Below are 17,317 nucleotides of genomic sequence, written 5' to 3'. Positions count from 1 at the left end.
TGATTAGAAAGTGAGTCACCTTAAATTATGGGACAGCCATTTTTTAAAGCAGAGCAATCCCTGTCCAGCCTTTTGCACAAGTTCAAAAGCAAGTTGCAGCCATGGGGTGGAGGAATAGATTTATAGTTGTGTATTTAGTGCTGCACTCTGCTAATAGACCTATGGGCACAGTAGCAGTTACTACAGAGAAACACCCAAGGCCTCAGGGAACACACCCCTAAATGTCTGAAGTATAAAAATCACATCTTCAATAAAAACATCTTTAACAGCCTATCAACTGGGGGCCCTTTGTGAGTTCAAAGTCATTGCACATTAGTAAGTTTACACATTTAAAAAGGCACAAAAGGACATGGCTTGAACTGCCTAAGGTGTAATGTGCAACTGCAAAGGCATGACCTGAGGTTTAAACTCCTTCTAGAAAAATACAAGGAATGAAGTTTGGAATTTGGAGGCTGGAAAGGTGCCCATTTTGCCTCAGACATACCTGCTATGCTGACATGTCCTATAGCAGAGTAGTTGTATGTGCATGGCATTGATTTTTCCTGTGCAACAGCTCTGTATCTCACTGGTGTGGTTTCAGAAGGCAAATGAATTGTAAGCCTTACAAAATACTCAACAGCAATACACCTTTTTCTGCAGGAACTCCTGTCAGCCCACTAACTGCTAATTAACTTCATCTCTAAGTAATAATTAACTTTTATTTACTCTGATGACTCAAGAACAAATACAAATAAATACTGACCACCCATAATAAAACCTTTCTAGCTAACTCTTAGTGCTGCTGTCTAGGAAATGATGGAAGTTGTCTTTTTACAAATTAATGAGCCCAAGCTGTATTTTTGTGCAGAAACCAGTCTGGCTGCTCCTCTCTTGGTGTTTGGACTCTGGAACTGTCCCTTTCCCTATGAGGCAGCTGATGGTGGCACAGATAATCTCAGGTTTAGCTGGTGTTGCTCTTCCTGAGCTTGTTTCAGCAGATTGACAGGACTTGTTCTGTGACAAATAAGGTGTAACAGTACCTGGGTTCTTTCAAATGAAAGTGGATTCCTGGGTTAACCCTACTCTGGACACAAAGCCAGTGTTTGGGGCTGCTACAGAATTGCTGTGAGCTCTCCAGCCTTAGTTAAAAGTCTCTGAAACTGCCCTTATGTAGGTGCTTAAGGATACATTACCTATTTTTAAAATATGGCATCCACATTCTAGTCCTTCTCATTTCTAAGAGCTTCAGCACTGAAAATTAGAAATAGAAAAAGAAGGGCTTGAAAACTGCCAGGTAAAGATGATCTGCAGGATTACCACATAATTTCTAGCACAGAATAGTTTTGAATGAGGCTTACCTATTTGTACAGACTAAATAGCTGAGATCTTTAAGATTAACCAGTTTGCATTTCTTCTCTGGAAATTGACTCACCTCCCAGATTAGGTTACTAAAACTATTCCTTCCTTATGTATTAGGAAAACACAAAATCTCTGCATCAATATAAAGAAGGGCACAGCGTGGAGTACTGAAAGTGTGCACTGAGGGAATGATGTTACTTATGAATATGTTAAAAGACTCTCCTTATTTGCCAGAATATAAATCTGTAATTAGTCTTGCCTTTTGTGATGCTAACGTGTTTGTTGGGTGTGTTGGTAGAGTCTGTAGCCTGCAGCTCCTATTAGGGGTAAAAATTGTGCTTTGAAGTGGAATGCATTATGCACAGTACTGTTCTTAGTTACAGGAGAATACCAGAACTTCTTTTCAAAAATTCCCATAAAACTGCTGACTGAAAAGGGTCAAGCACAGCCCAAACCCAGCCCTAGCACCTGGTGGGGGTGTAATCACTGCACCACCCCACTGCCAGATTATAAATTAAAGCTTCCTTCATCCTTTGTGAGGAAACAGCAGCAGGAGAAGTGAATCCATGTCTAGCAGATAATATTGCAAGTACTTCAAGCACTGGAATGAGAGCATGACCAGAGCAGTCCCCAGCTCCTGCCAGCAGGACTGTGGAGTCCTGAATCTCTGTGCCACTGATAAGGAAGCCTGACCTTAGAAGGATTTGCTAATCCCATTCTCTAGGTCTGCATTTTGTCTTAAGACCCTGGTCACAAGCTTTGTGTAGTAAAAAGAAGCTGTGTAAACCATGGAATTCTGAATTGGCAGTTAAAATAAGTAATAGTGTTGTTTGGTTGTGAAATATGAGAAAATGCACTCTGCTTGGACCCCCAGAGTAAGCGAAATCAACAGACTTCACTGGCTGCCTGACAATAGCTGAACAAGTAAAACTCGTGTATTAAACTATCTAGAGGAGTGTTACAGACATTTGTAGACAAGTCCTGTAGGATTTTAAAGGTAAAATCTCTTTTTCTTGGCCTGAAAGTCTTACACATAAAAGTTCTGCTTCTAGTTCCAATACAAAGGATAAAACTCTTCAGGATATTTCCCCATCTCCTCTGAGTCTGAAAGGATAAGATCCCAGCAGCATGTAGAATACATGGTTTTGAATATTATCTATATACATAAGTGAACCTCTGGCATGGCTTTTCCTCTGAAAGGAAGGTTAATGGAAGGCTGTTGGATCACACCTTGAAAGCTGATAATGAACTGGTGTCATTTTTATTGAAACACCTTTTCCCAGAACTTCTGCAATGCTGAACTTTCCCAAATTTGTACACAGTTATCACATTTTCCCCTACAGAACATTTAATTTAAGTGCTGAAGCTGCTGTTCTTCCCTACAGAGCCACCCTTTTTAACTGCTCTGTAACTGAACATCCTGGGCTCCTATGTATTCTAATTTTTCAAAACTTTCTAGATAATTATTTCCAGGATAGTCAGCTAACCTCTCTCTTCTCACCCAATAAAATTAAAGTCATCCCTCCTTTTTCATTGTTATTTTTCACAGTTTGTCTGTCCCAGCCCCTGTCTGAGCCCCTTGTGAATTACACAGTGACCCACAAGGACAGTGGGGAGCTGTGTTTGGAGGGAGGTGTCACTGCAACCCAGGGGGCTGCAGAAACATCTGCTTCCATTTACTCTGGGGAGAAGTGGAGCCAAAGCTCTCCCCATGTGTTGGAAAGCTTGGACTCACAGTGGCAGCTCCTAAGAGAGAATGTGAAACAAGTGACTGATGATAATAAGTCTTTGAACCAAGGCCTCTTGCACAGCACTGCCATTCCTTTAAGTTTATTTCCATCCATTCTTATCTCCTCTTGCCTCCTCTTCAGTTTATCTGCTCCCCCAATTCCTGAAAGGAATTTTGGTACTTCCAACAAGCAGCTTGAAGCCTGGCACATCTAGTTACCAAGTGGATACCTGATACCTTTACCTCCTTGGTGAATTTTTGAATTGTGCAAGGCAAGAAGGGGATAGAATTTCCCAAAATGCTGTCTGGTATTTGAATTAAATTCACATTATCAGTTTTAGCAGAATGAGTCTCAGGAGCAAAATCCTTCTTGTTATCAGTTATATGGACCTTTCAGAGCAGTTCAAGAACCTTCTCCAACAGTCAGTGCATGACTCAGTGTTGGCTTAGAGGGAGTATCCCTTTCATTTGCTGTCATTTATCAGCTATTTGAACATTTATTATCATCATTCTGTTTACTTCAAAGTCACCCTTGGTTTAACTGCCTCGAATGTCTTTGTATCTGCCTCACAATTCTGGATCAGAATAACAGGAAATTAGCTGATCCTCACCCCAGGACTGTGGGCAAAGAGCTCTTTTATATCTGATTACAGTTGCACCATGCATGTGTGCAGGAGGGGACGGAAGGAGAAATGCAAGATGAGATAAATGAGATGTGCAGATCAGCAAATGGCAGAGCTTGAGCACGTCACCAGGATTCCCCCAGCCAAAAATGCCCAGAGTCAGAGATTTTTCATAAATGGGTGCTGCCAGATGGTCAATTCTGAGTCATTTAGAGGAGAGCATTCCCACAAGTGGCAATCTCCCCAAGGCTGTGTTCTCCTCACTTTGCAAGCACTGAGTATTTCAGGGCCTCCTGGAACTCCTGGAAAATCAAGTCCAGCCCCTGAGCTCAGAGGGTGGCATTTCAATTATCATGAACCTCAAATCTTAAGAAGCCAAGATTAAGTCAGTTCTTAAATTCTCTAAGCAAAATGTCTCCATTGTTTCTAAAAAATATATATTTAAATTTACATTTCTGTGACACTTCTCAGAATTTTTTTTTAATAAATCAAATTATATTTTTACCTCCTTAAATTCCTCAAGCTTCAATAACCAAGTGCCCAAAAAAACCCTGATCTGCGAGTTTAGTAGATTTTTCACCAGATACTTGCCGTCACTGTACAGGGCTTAAAATGAAGAGTTTTGCCTAAACAAACTTTTCACTCTTTTGGGTATTCCTCTTCAGATACTTCCATCTGGTGTTACTTTCAAAAATACATAATTGAAGTAAATTCTACACAGATTTGGAGAGGGAGTTTTTCTTCTGCTCAAAATAGGGTAAAGGAAGGTGATTGCTGAGTTCAGTGCTGCCACAGCTGCATAATGCTTTGCAAGAAATCACAGAGCATCTCTAATTCTTCTAGCAAAGATCAGACTCTCTCTTATTAGACACAAGGCTTTAAAAGTTTCAATAACCAAACAAATTTAAGCTGTCAGCTGAGGTTTTGCCTGAAATGCTCTTGTCTGCCCCTGTTTTGGGTAAGGTGGGTACAGCAGTGTTTGGAGGGGTGGGAGAGCAGGAGCTCTTCCCTTCCCAGTCCACAATGTTCTTCCCTTCCCTAAGGACACGGGGAAAGGGGGGAAAGGAGGAGCCACGTGTGCACAGGCATGCACAGGGACACCCACTGATACCTGAATCTGGATGAGTATCAAATTCTTAATGAAACAGAGCCCAGGAGCTCATTTCCCTTGCAGAACAGGACAGTGCCCCTAATTCAGGCTCTTCTCTGCCTCCTGAGCTGGAAAAGCTCTTTGCTATTCTTTGCTCTGTTCCTGCTGACAGCAAAGCCAGGGCATGGCCTCTCCTTGCACAGCAGGAGCAGTTGTAAAAAGTTTGGGGGGTTTTAGAATATGTGGGACAAAACCAAACACTGCATCAGCTGAAATGTCTTTGGCAAGGGAAATTCCACACTTATCTTTAACAGTATTTTTAGTCTGTGTGCCCCAGAAACTATTTTTGCTATGCACCAGGAGGGCTGTAACGTGCACACTTCTGTCAGCATAAACATAGGAAAAGGTGACATGCCTTGAACATGACATATATAGGTGAAATTAAATTCCAAATGGATTTCTACAGCAGGCCATGTTGTGGGATCTGAATATTGATTCTGTGATACATAATTCCAGAGAATAAATGAACTCATAAATAGAGACATCATTAACATCATGACCCAAAGTAAAATTGTAATTACAGTATGCAATTACATGTAAAAAGTTACAGTAAAAAATTACATGTAAAAAAAGTAATATTACAGGTATGTAACCTGAACATGCACTTCCCAGAGGAAAAAAATGAGTAGAGGTAAAATGACAGTGTATAAAATGCTACATTCATTTTACAGTCATAAGCCACAGGAAAGCTTAAACCTTACTGGCTTTGTCATTATTAAAATTGTAAACATTGTAATTTTTAGTGGGCAAAGTAAGCATGGAAAATAAGCAACCTGAAACTATCTAAAGGAACATATCCCTGTGTGTTTTGATGGATGCTAAGATTGGCATGGGCTAATATTTAATGTTATTTTAAATGAAGAAGCTTGAATGTGCAGTCCTTTGTCCAGCAGAGCTGCCGGAGTCAAAAAACCCCAAAAAAACAAAGAACAAAAACCTGGATTTATAATTCTGGTAATCCATAATTCAGATTTTGCTGATTTGTAAAAATAATTACACCCCAAAAGTCTAAGTGTTGTTTCTTCCATGGAAACCAGTAGGTTGTTTAGAGCCAAGCAGCTTCAAGCAGCAAGTGTGTGTTTGGTTTTTCAAGAGTTTTTAAATCAGTTTTGTAATTCATTTGTAAGTTGTACTTGGTTTACTACAAAGCCCAGCAAATGTTACATGAAAGGCTGACAAAGGGTGGGTCTGGGCATGTGGATGTGCAGATGCTGCTAAAATTCTCAGACCATGTTCCTGTTGATGGCTCATCTTGGATCAAGAACTAGCTCAGTGTAGGTAAATTAATTCTAAAGCACATCTGTGTGCATGGAAATTTTCACTGGCATCTCTCCTCTGATATTTTCACCATCCTAAATACTAAAATTACAACAGAAAATGGAATACAGAAAGCAAGTCCAAGTTTTGTTTGTTTGGGGTTTTTTTTGGTTTTTTTTGGTTTTTTTGTTTTTTTTTTTTTTTTGACTGCTTAAAAGGATTGACTCAACTTTGAGATGAAAATTTGAGTCAGATCTCACCTTACCCATCCAACCACAGTGGTTTGTTTCCCTGGAGTATTTATTTTTGTCTGGGAGTGAAAATTTTATCTACAGGAGGCTCAGATTGTCTTACACCTCTGAAGAAAAGAAGCAGTCAACCTGAACTTCTGTATCTTTAAGTTCTGGCTGGAAAAGTTTGTGAGAGGAGTACAAGAAAATCCCTTTGACTAAATCTCTTCTCCCCAACATTTTCTTTCCTGCACAGAAACATGAGCTCTGCTGGCCCAGAAGGAAGGAAGAAGATGAGAGAATGTGAGGGCTTGATTGATTCCCTTGTGTATTATATCCAAGGAGCCATTGCAGACCACGAGCCCAATGACAAGGTACTCTTTGAGATGAAAAGTGTTTTCCATGAGGAAATTACCAAGTGAACATTTTTCTGTTGTTGTTTAGAAACCACTGTTCAGAAACAGCTGTGATGCAATTACAAATCCTATTTCTTAACTATTTTAAAACTGCCACCAAAGGTGAAAGTCCAGTCAGAAGCTTTTTGAAGCATTTTTAATCCAGCAATCTAAAAGAATAGTATAACTCAGCACTGGGAAAAAAAAAATAGAATCTCTAGAGAGAAAGGTAGAAACTTCTGGGGGTTTTTGGGTGGTTTTTTTGTTTGGGTTTTTTTTGGTTTTTTTTGTTTTGTTTTGTTTTGTTGTGGTTTTTTGTTTTGTTTTGGTTTTTTTTTTTTGTTTGGTTTGGTTTAGTTTTGGTTTTTTTGGTTGGTTTTTTGGGGTTTGTTTTTTTTTTGGGGGGGGGCGGGTTTTAAGTGAGATACAATCACAGCTTTCAGAAATACTGGAACACAAAAAAGTCAGATGTTGCCTTTTTGGTTGTCTCAGGGTGCTAGATAGCCAGAAGCTTAAAAAATTAATCTGCTTACTCTCCTATATATTTAATGCTACATACCCCTTAGGAAATGAAGAACCTAAGTCCCTTTGGGTGGCAGTGTGATTAAAGAGCTTGCATCATTTAGAACAGAACCAATTTTCCTAGGTTTTTTTTAGGGAAAAAAAAAAAAAAGCTGCACTATTTTTCCTTGCTGCCTAAGCCAAAGGCATTAACTGCAAGGACATGGACACCTCCAGTGCCAGTTTCTCTCACTCTTCCTCCCCCCAGTGAGTGCAGGTGAAGCCTGGACACAGATTCTTGGAGCAGAGGCTTCTCTTTCAGCTGGGTGAGAAGAGCAGCTGTCACTGACATTGGCTGCAGCCTGTAGGGCACCTCTGGTGGGCCTGCCATAGCTTGTGCTGTGTAGTGGTAATTAGTGCACATTTACAGCTCTGTTCTAGGATTAGTTACTTGAGCTTGCCCATCTCCCTGCATCCAGTGCCATTAGCTTCAGGGAGAATCCAGCACGTTAAACGTGTGCCAGTAGCTCCCTGCTGCACTTTGTGTTAAAAGGACTCATTCCTTTTTGGCTTTCCAAAGAGGAGCAATGGTAACAAAGCTCTTTGCCACTGAGAAAATTGTAGACCTGGCCTTAGCCACGTTCAGGAGGGAATTACTTGTTTTAAAAAGCCTTCCACCACAGAAAAACGCTTCCTTCTTGGGGCAGATGAAAAGCTTTCCTCTTGCTGATGTTATGGTGAGGTGTGTACATGATCATCCTTGCTCCTAAGCCCTTAAACTCTTCTTGGCACATTTCTGTGTCGAGCAGCACTCGCCCAAACAATTCCCAGGCACAGCTGGGGAATTGTGATCTCCCAGGACCATTTCCAACAGGCAGGCACCCCACTCCCAGTGCAGCCCCAAATATCCCCCCGGGCTCAGGAGCATCCCAGGGCATGTTTCATTTCTCAGTCTGGTGGATCACTGCCCTGAAGCCTGGCTTTTCCATGAGGCATTAGAAACTCTGCAGTCACTTACTGAAGATCCACAAATCTCCTCCCATGTCTGTACATGTCCCTTCAACACTTGCCAAAGCTTTAAATTTCTATTCTTTTGTTATTTTAGGCCACAGAGAACTGTGTGTGCATTCTACACAATCTTTCCTACCAGCTAGAGCTAGAGCTCCCTGAGAGCTATGCCCAGAGCATATATGTGCAAAGAAGAAATATTTCTAACAATGATAAAACACCAGGATGTTTTGGAACACGGAGCAGAAAAGTAAAAGAGGTAAAGTACATGATTAGTTACATCTCATTTGGTTAATGACTTGTAGCAAACTCTGAACAATAAGGCTGTAATCTAATTAACAGTTTGTTATTGATGTATCTGGTAGGGTGACACTTCCTTGCCCCAAAAATGCAAATTTATTGATGGCCCTTCTTAACACCAACTCTCTGATGGCAATGACATAGCAAATGTTTTATCAGTTGAGGAATACTCCACTGGATGGACTGGCCACCATCGTTAAATACTGAAATTTTGCACATTATTATTTGAGCTCAGAACTTGACAGTCTCCAAATAACCTGGTCATGCAGAGTTACAAAATGGCTAGTTCAGCTTGTGGTGCATTAAGCTACAGAGATCACTGTTTCTAAAGGCTTGATCTGTTGGCATGTTTAGAAGCAGCAGGACACCCCGCTTCCTGAGGAAAAGAGCAATCCCAAAGGTGTTGAGTCACTCTGGCATTCTACCCTGATTAGGATATACCTCTCCTTAATAGCAAAGAGTACCAGAAACTACACCCAAGAAGCATCCCTGGGAGCTCTCCAGAACCTCACAGCTGGCACTGGACCAGTAAGTCAGCTTTTTTCCTTTTCTTTTCATCTAATTCTTGATGTGAATGCATAGAGCTCAGGTCTGCTGTGCAGCTGAAATCAAATAAGCACTGACAAGTCCCTGGCTCACTGACATGGTGAAGGAAAATGAAGAACATTGAAGGGAAAGTCATAACCAGCAGTGCAGCTTTTCCTTGCTGGGCAGATAGTGGGATCTGCTTCTTCTCCTGTGTACAGCTGCATGTGTGGCGTTCACTAATTCATCACACTATGAGGGATGAGCAGATGTTAAAAGCACTAAAAAAGTCATTTTGTGGAAGACAATCCTGTGGAGAGAGGAGGGTTCTGACACAGCAGCAGATCCCATTTGTGTTGAAGAAACTAATTATATCTGTCTGAGAGAGCACCTGGGAGAAAGAGGGCTTGCAACTTCTTTTTTATCACCTCCCTTTCCTGTTGCAACTCGTATGTAGCTTTGGCTTGAAACTATTTGAAATATGCTTAAACTGGTGCAGAGAGCTGCCTCTGTGTGGCTTTTTCTGAGGCTCTACATTGGTGGCAATGACACAAATTGCCTCTCCACAGATACCATTGGCAGTGGCCCACACTGTTTTTCAAAAGGCAAATGGGCTCCCGAGCATCCGCGCCATGCTGCACGTCAGCCACCCTGCAACTCACATGTAACTGGCTTAAAACTACTTGAAATATGCTTAAACTGGTGCAGAGAGCTGGCTTTTTTTGAGGCTCTGCGCTAGTAGCAGTGACACAGAAGTGCTTTTCCACAGATGCCATTGGCAGTGGCCCGCACTGTTGTGTAAAAGGCCAATGGGCTCCTGAGCATCCACGCCATGCTGCACGTCAGCCACCCTGCAACTCACATGTAACTGGTCTAAAACTATTTGAAATATGCTTAAAGGGGTGCATAGATCTGACTTTTCCTGAGGCTCTGCACTGCTGGCAATGACACAAATTGCCTCTCCACAGATGCCATTGGCAGTGGCCCACACTGTTTTTCAAAAGGCAAATGGGCTCCCGAGCATCCGCGCCATGCTGCACGTCAGCCACCCTGCAACTCACATGTAACTCTGGTCTAAAACTATTTGAAATATGGTTAAACTGGTGCAGAGAACTGGCTTTTTTGAGGCTCTGCATTGGTGGAAGTGACACAAATTGCCTCTCCACAGATGCCATTGGCAGTGGCCCGCACTGTTGTGCAAAGGGCCAACGGGCTCCCGAGCATCCGCGCCATGCTGCACGTCAGCCACCCCGCCGTGAAGAAGACAGCGGTCTCCCTGCTCAGGAACCTGTCCCGAAACCCCTCCCTGCAAAATGACATAGGTGAGCAAAAACTCAGAGCTTGCTCTGCTCTCTTCACATCAAAGTTTCCAGCTTTGAAAGAAAGAAATACTCAAAAAACCCTGATCTGTGAGTTTTATAGATTTTTCAACAGATACTTGCGGTCACTGTACAGGGCTTAAAATGAAGAGTTTAGCCTAAACAACATTTTCACTCTCTTGGGTATTCCTCTTCAGATACTTCCATTAGTGTTACTTTCAAAAATACATAATTGAAGTAAATTTTACACAAATTTGGAAAGGGAGTTTTTCTTCTGCTCAAAATAGGGTAAAGGAAGGTGATTGCTGAGTTTTGTGCTGACACAGCTACATAATGGTTTGCAAGAAATCACAGAACATCTCTAATTCTTCTAGCAAAAAATCAGACTCTCTCTTATTAGACACAAAGCTTTAGAAGTTTGCAGCCCACACAGTTTTCCTCCATTTTTTTAAATAATGGAAGCTATAAGATGCTATAGAAAAATAGTTAATTCTTTTAAATTATCTCATTTCTAAATAAAGCCATTTCTATTCTCAGTATTCTCATTTCAAATTATTGTGTATTTAAGACGTTTTCCTACTGACAGGATAAAATGTGTTCTTATAATTTGTTGTCCTTTTTTGTGTTGCCACTAAGGGGGAAAGGGGAAATTCCAGGTATAAAGATATCTCATGGGACAGATTACCCTCCAGAATTCTGCAGAACAGCTTCCTGGGCTTGTTTGAGCCTTAGAGAACATTCCCTATTAATGAAAATCTTATAACATATTGTTGGGCTGATTTCAAAGGGATAATCCATATGGTGTTAGCAATTACAGGTGGTGAATGCCCCTGAAACAGAAGAAATTAAACTGATAAAAAATTGGGATGTCATCAGGAAAAAGTCATTTATGAGAGTATGGGAAAGACAGAATAGCACATAGCTTTGGGGGCAGGTGCTTCATCTTGCACATTCACAGTTGTTTTATCCATAATAGAGTGAACTGGGGGAATTTCAGGTGAACCTTTTCTCTATCAAAAGATGTTCCTTTTGATTGACTGAATGCATGTGTGAATTCAGGTCAAATTCCAAAAAGAACAGCTTTGGCCAAAGGAAAACATTTGAGAGGGCACACTGTTTTCTAGATTATAAGGGTCTAAATTTAGCAAACAAAATGAACCTACATTTATCCAAATTTATCAAGCAAAATGAACCTCTATAACAAATGGAGATAAATTTAATATAAAACATCGCTAGCAGGGAAGTGGCAGCCTGCAGCTGGCACATGCCTGGTTGTGGTATTTTCTGGGGCCCCATCGTGGCAGGAAGGAAATGATGAATCTGACTCCATGTTCTTAGAAGGCTAATTTATTATTTTATGTACTTATATTATATTAAAGAATGCTATATTAAAACTGCACTAAAGGATAGCGAAAGGATATTTACAGAAGGCTTAACAAGATAATAATGAAAAACTCATGACTGCTTCCAGAGTCCCAACACAGCTGGACCGTGATTGGTCATTAAGTTTAAACAATTCACATGTTGGATAAACAATCTCCAACCACATTCCAAAGCAGCAAAACACAGGAGAAGCAATCAGATAATTATTGTTTTCATTTTTCTCTGAGGTTTCTCAGCTTCCCAGGAGAAGAATCCTGGCGAAGGGATTTTTCCAGAAAATATGACAGTGACACCTGATGAGTTCAGTCCAGCACATGAGCTATTAATGGACTGTGCATGAGGCAAGGTACAGGCTGTCCATTGTGGGGGTGCAGATTCAGCTGAATTTTGGGGATGTAATGCAGGTAGGAAGTGTGTGTGTGGTGGGAGCACAGAGCTCCCTGCTGAGGGAGAATGGGAGGAATAACTAAATCTGCTCCTGTTAGTAATGGAATTGCTTGTCTCTCTCCCACCTTGCAGCCAGAGAAGTCCTGCCTGACCTGGTGTCAATCCTGCCCGAGGGTGTGCCAGGCTGTGAGGTGGCCTGTGAAACCACAGCATCCATCTGCTACACCCTGTTCAACCTGACCCAGGGCAGCTCGCACAACGCGCGGATGCTGCTCAGCGCCCACGGCCTGCCCAAGGTCATTGCCATCAGCATCAACGACAGGTGAGGGCTCCTCAGGGACATTGCCATAGCATCAGTGACAGGTGAGGGCTTCTCAGGGTCATTGCCATCACCATCAGTGACAGGTGACGGCTCCTCAGGGTCACTGCCATCAACATCAGTGACCTGATGGCTCCTCAGGGTCATTGCCATAGCATCAGTGACAAGTGAGGGCTCCATGAGCCCCAAGGTCATTGCCATCACCATCAATGACAGGTGAGGGCTCCACAAGCCTCAGGGTCATTGCCATCAGCATCAACGACAGGTGAGGGCTTCTCGAGGTCATTGCCATCACCATCAGTGACCTGATGGCTCCTCAGGGTCATTGCCATAGCATCAGTGACAGGTGAGGGCTCCTCAGGGTCATTGCCATCACCAGCAATGGCAGGTGAGGGCTCCACAAGCCTCAGGGTCATTGCCATCACCATCAGTGACAGGTGAGGGCTCCTCAGGGTCACTGCCATCAGCATCAGTGGCCTGATGGCTCCACAAGCCCCAAGGTCATTGCCATCAGCATCAACGACAGGTGAGGGCTCCTCAAGGTCATTTCCATCAGCATAAATGACAGGTGAGGGCTCCTCAAGGTCATTGCCACCAGCCCCAGTGACAGGTAAGGGCTCCACAAGCCCCAAGGTCATTGCCATCAGCATCAAGCACAGGTAGGGGCTCCACAAGCCTCACTCTGTCCCCAGGCAAAAAAGAAACTGCAGCCTCTGCCACTCTAGGGAAAAAAAGCTTCATCTCAAAATACAGGACAGCCTGAACAAGGGATGTGAATAGAATTGCACTGATAGGGAAATACAGAAAGATGTCTTAAGACAGCTCTCCCATCCATAGCTAAACTCACCAGGTTCCGGCATTTTAAATGTTCCTCATTTAAAGCATTAAAATAACTATATAATATTAAAGCATTTAATATTATATAAATTTATATAATTTAATTTATATAATTTAGGCATATACAATTACTAATAATATTAAAGCATTTTAAATAACTCCTCAGAAGATAACTGCACCACATTATCGGTATTCTGATATATGTGTATTGACTGATCAGCAGATCTCATCTGTATCCAAAATGTCTTTCCTGTTCATTGTAGCACAGCCCTGATAAACTTTAGCAATAAAGTGCAGGGATACATTTTATAGAACCTATGGATCTGCACTTAAAAATAACATATTGGCATTTTAGAGAACAGATTCAAAATTTAATTGTTCTTTAATAGTAAACAAAACCAATCAATATTTTCTCCAAAGATAATTAATGTTTTAAAAATACGAGTAACTATTCCATTTGCCTTGCTCTCTCTTTGCAAAATGAAAGAGGAAATCAATCTCAGTAAAGGAGGCTTCACGAGGACCTGAATAGTTTAAATCCTGTTTAACTAACACAAGATTTTACCTACTGGAAAATTCTTCCAAATGGTTGTTGTGCTGAGGTTATTTTCCTCAGCTGAAATTGCACAGTATGATAGCTGCTGTAAGATGTAGGCTACAGAGCACTGGATTTCTCCCTAAATTTGAAGAATGAGTGGAGCAGGGAGCATGTTTCATTTGTTTCAGTAATAAGGACAGCCTGAAAGATGCTACAGTTCCTAAAGGGTGGCAAACCAGCACTTAGGAGTAAAGAGAGATAAAACAAATGCTGTGAGGTTATGTTTGCTGAGGTCTGTACCTGCACCATGATTATAATGTGGGAATTTAAATATATTTTATCTTTTTTTTTTTTGCAAAATGGCAGCAATATGTTCAGCAAAGCCAGCAGGGCTGCTTCAGTGCTCCTCTACTCCCTATGGTTGCACACTGATCTCCACAGTGCCTACAAAAAGGTAAGCACAAAGAAAAATAATCTGTTCCTTCAGACCTAGAAGCCTTTCATTTGTCTTCTGGGGCGCCCTTAGCACTCCTGCTCATTTAAAAATCGACCTGTGATAGGATTCAAGTGGTGCCTGAATTTCGTTTTCTTATTTACTTGTACATAAGTAATGCATGGCCTTCATTTTTGCTCCTGTGTGCTCCTGTTCTGTCCCTCTGTGGTTTTATATCCACTGACAGAGCTTATGAAAAGCTTTTCTGCTGGCTGAGCCAGCCTGGCATGGAGGAGCCACAGAAGGGGCAGCAAAGCCAAGGGCAGGGCAGGCAGCTCCCTGCTCTAAAAGCAGAGCAGCTCTGTTCTCCTTGCTGTTTGCACAGCCCAGGTTATAGTCACACAAAACCCTGGGCCTGGGAAGGGTGTTGGCAAACATTTACTGCCATAGCCAGATCAAACAAAAAATGGCCAGCACGAGTCCGCCACAAACCAGTTTGGTTTTTTTAAAGCTTTGTGCCTGCTTTTCCAACCCTCAGCTGAGTTAACTTCCACCTCCCTACCTTCACCTTGCATCTCAAACTGATTCCAATCTTTGTGTGTTTGCTGTTCAGTATTTGTCACTTCAAATGCCCTATAATCTAAAACTGTCCCATTTGCCATAGTTCCCCATAGCATTTGTTATTAGCTGTGTCCCTTTGTAGATTTTTTTTTTTGTTGAAATTTGCTCCAAAAAACTTTCTTAGCATAAACTTAAACAGTGTTGCATCACACTTAGCCGGTATGGCCCCACAAACCAGAAATCTGTGTTCCAGAATAAGGCTGTTGGGCCATATAAATTCCTAACTAGCTGTCTCTGGTTTTTTACAACTGCATTCCTGAATTTACCATACAATAAATTTATCATACCATCAGCAATATCCCTGATGGCATGAATTTTATGAATTTACTGATAGTTTAGGAAAGGTCTGACCTGATTTTCCAAAATGCTGATTATTTGCTCTTCCTATGCAAATCAAGTCCCCTAGAGACACCAGGTTTACTGAAAACTTCAGAACCACCTAATGCCCAGACAGTTTTGAAACTTTAGTCTGATAAGCCACACACAGAAATCACTTATCAAATGAAATTGATAAAATCCTGAGTCATTTTGGCATTGCCCTGTGCTCTTTGTTCTGACAGGGCTAATCTCAGTTAGGTTTATCTCAGCTATTAGTCACCTAAAAGTTAGGAGTCTGTAGAGCTGAGGTGGAAGAACAGGCTCCTGGTACAGACAGTGGAGGGAGGTCACCAATTCCAATTATCCTCTCATCTGTCCTGGGCTAAATGAGCTTGCTCTGTCTCTGTGACTGCTCAGGACTCTGCTAGACCCCTGCCATGGCTCCTTGTCCAGCTTTTGGGCAGCTGGAGCCACCCTTCCCTTGCAGAATCAGCACTGAAGATAATGAATCCCCACCCTGCTCTTCTTTACACCACTTAAGCACCACTTAAACATCTGGGTATCTCCTGCAACTTCAGTAGGAGACTTAAGGTCTTCCTATGGTTCTAGAGAAATCTAAAGGCAATTTTTGGCCCTCAAAAATGTGTCATTACTGCGTTTTCACCAGAAAGGAAAACAGCACTGAAGATAATGAACTGTTGTGTTTCTTCCCTTCCAAAGGCTGACTTCAAGAAGGCAGATTTTGTCAACAGCAGGACCACAAAAGCCTACAACTCGCTGAAAGATTGAATTTCCAGAGCACAACACCTGGAAAACAGAGATCCTACACTTCACAGGGCTGGTGTCACCAGCATGATCCACAAAGCATCTCAGAAAAAAGGAGCTGATTTGCTATAAAGACTTGAGTGGCTTTTTTGAGTTTTTAATCCTCATCACCTCGTTGTCACTGACAGCATCAATACCAGTATATCAACATCAACACAAATGTCAATACAGGAATAACCAAAGATGGACTCTCCAGGATGGCTGAGGTGAAGTTTCATCCAGGTTTGCCACGAGTCAGAGCTCCAGGTGACTGCCTTTGTTCTGTGCAGAGGAGTTTGAAATGCTGGTGGGCAGCAAATTCTTTTCAGACTGTTTTATACCAAAAGTTTTCTACAGTGGGTAAGCATCAAGTGCACTGCTCAGAATTTAGTAGTTTTTCACTCTTTTGTTTCTTCACATAGCTGAGTAAGAATGTCCAGACTCTATGAGTATGCACAAGAAGCTGTTTCACTACATGAATTATAAAAGCACCAATGAAGTTAAAATTACTATTTTTGTATTGCTTGGTTTCATGGGCTCACTGGTTCTTAAGCCTCTTTCCTTTGAGATTTCATCAGCAACAGCAGCAAAACTGATTTTACATAGATCTTACCATCCCTTGCTCCTCTCACCTCCCTCCCATGGCTGTTGCATTTTACAGCTGTGTCCAGAAAGGATTTTAACTAGAACCACTAGGTTTAAGGCGCTGTGTTTCAGACACTTTGGGCTGAACTCAAGCTCATCATTATTTGCTAGTTGGTGGAGAAATTGTTTGTGGGTGTTTCAGTGATTGTTTTAAGAAAATTGCAATTTCAAACAATTCTGTTGATAATCTATATAAAATAAAGGGAGTGGAGTCTTGCCTTTATTTTTGAAGTACCAGACACACACACAAGGGGCTGGGCTTTGTGCTGATTAAGGAATTCATCTGATCCTGCTTCATATTCTCTTACTTGAAATGATCATCCTCCCTACAGCAATTCCATGCAGTGTGATAACTTTGGGGCTATGCCTGCACAAGTGGGAGTAGGTAATAGGAGGGGGAAAAATTCCTGAGGACCTGAAGACTCAGGTTTTCATTATATGATGCTCAAGATGGTAAAGAAGCACTTAAAAAAAAACCTAGCTGCTACATTTATTAAGTCAGATTTTCCTCAAAAAAACCCCCCACAAACCCAGGGGTTAGACTGTCCATTAAACCAGCAGGAAATTCTTACACAAATAAGAATTTATTTCTGCTAGGTTATCAGCAGATGTGATTTGGCATTACTCTTCTGCAATCAGGGGAGGTGAGCTACCTTT

General features: G+C 41.7%; 1 protein-coding gene across 2 annotated transcripts in view; it reads left to right on the top strand.

Annotated features, from left to right (window-relative positions):
• PKP2 (plakophilin 2) overlaps positions 1-16,883 on the top strand; it is a 40,798-nt gene extending 23,915 nt beyond the window's left edge. Inside the window, exons 7-13 of one of the 2 annotated variants that reach the window (XM_064737757.1) lie at positions 6,584-6,701; positions 8,329-8,490; positions 8,886-9,059; positions 10,225-10,378; positions 12,278-12,467; positions 14,206-14,293; positions 15,932-16,883. In XM_064737757.1, the coding sequence (XP_064593827.1) occupies positions 6,584-6,701; positions 8,329-8,490; positions 8,886-9,059; positions 10,225-10,378; positions 12,278-12,467; positions 14,206-14,293; positions 15,932-16,000 (955 nt within the window). In that variant the 3' untranslated portion in view covers positions 16,001-16,883. Of the gene's footprint in view, positions 1-6,583; positions 6,702-8,328; positions 8,491-8,885; positions 9,060-9,825; positions 9,912-10,224; positions 10,379-12,277; positions 12,468-14,205; positions 14,294-15,931 lie in introns of those variants that run through there. The other variant, XM_064737765.1, reaches the window with a different exon arrangement.
• Positions 16,884-17,317: the final 434 nt, after the last annotated feature.

The sequence above is a fragment of the Zonotrichia leucophrys genome, chromosome 1A, assembly GCF_028769735.1.
Source record: "Zonotrichia leucophrys gambelii isolate GWCS_2022_RI chromosome 1A, RI_Zleu_2.0, whole genome shotgun sequence".
Taxonomy (NCBI): Eukaryota; Metazoa; Chordata; class Aves; order Passeriformes; family Passerellidae; genus Zonotrichia; species Zonotrichia leucophrys.
This window is presented reverse-complemented; position numbering and strand designations above follow the sequence as displayed.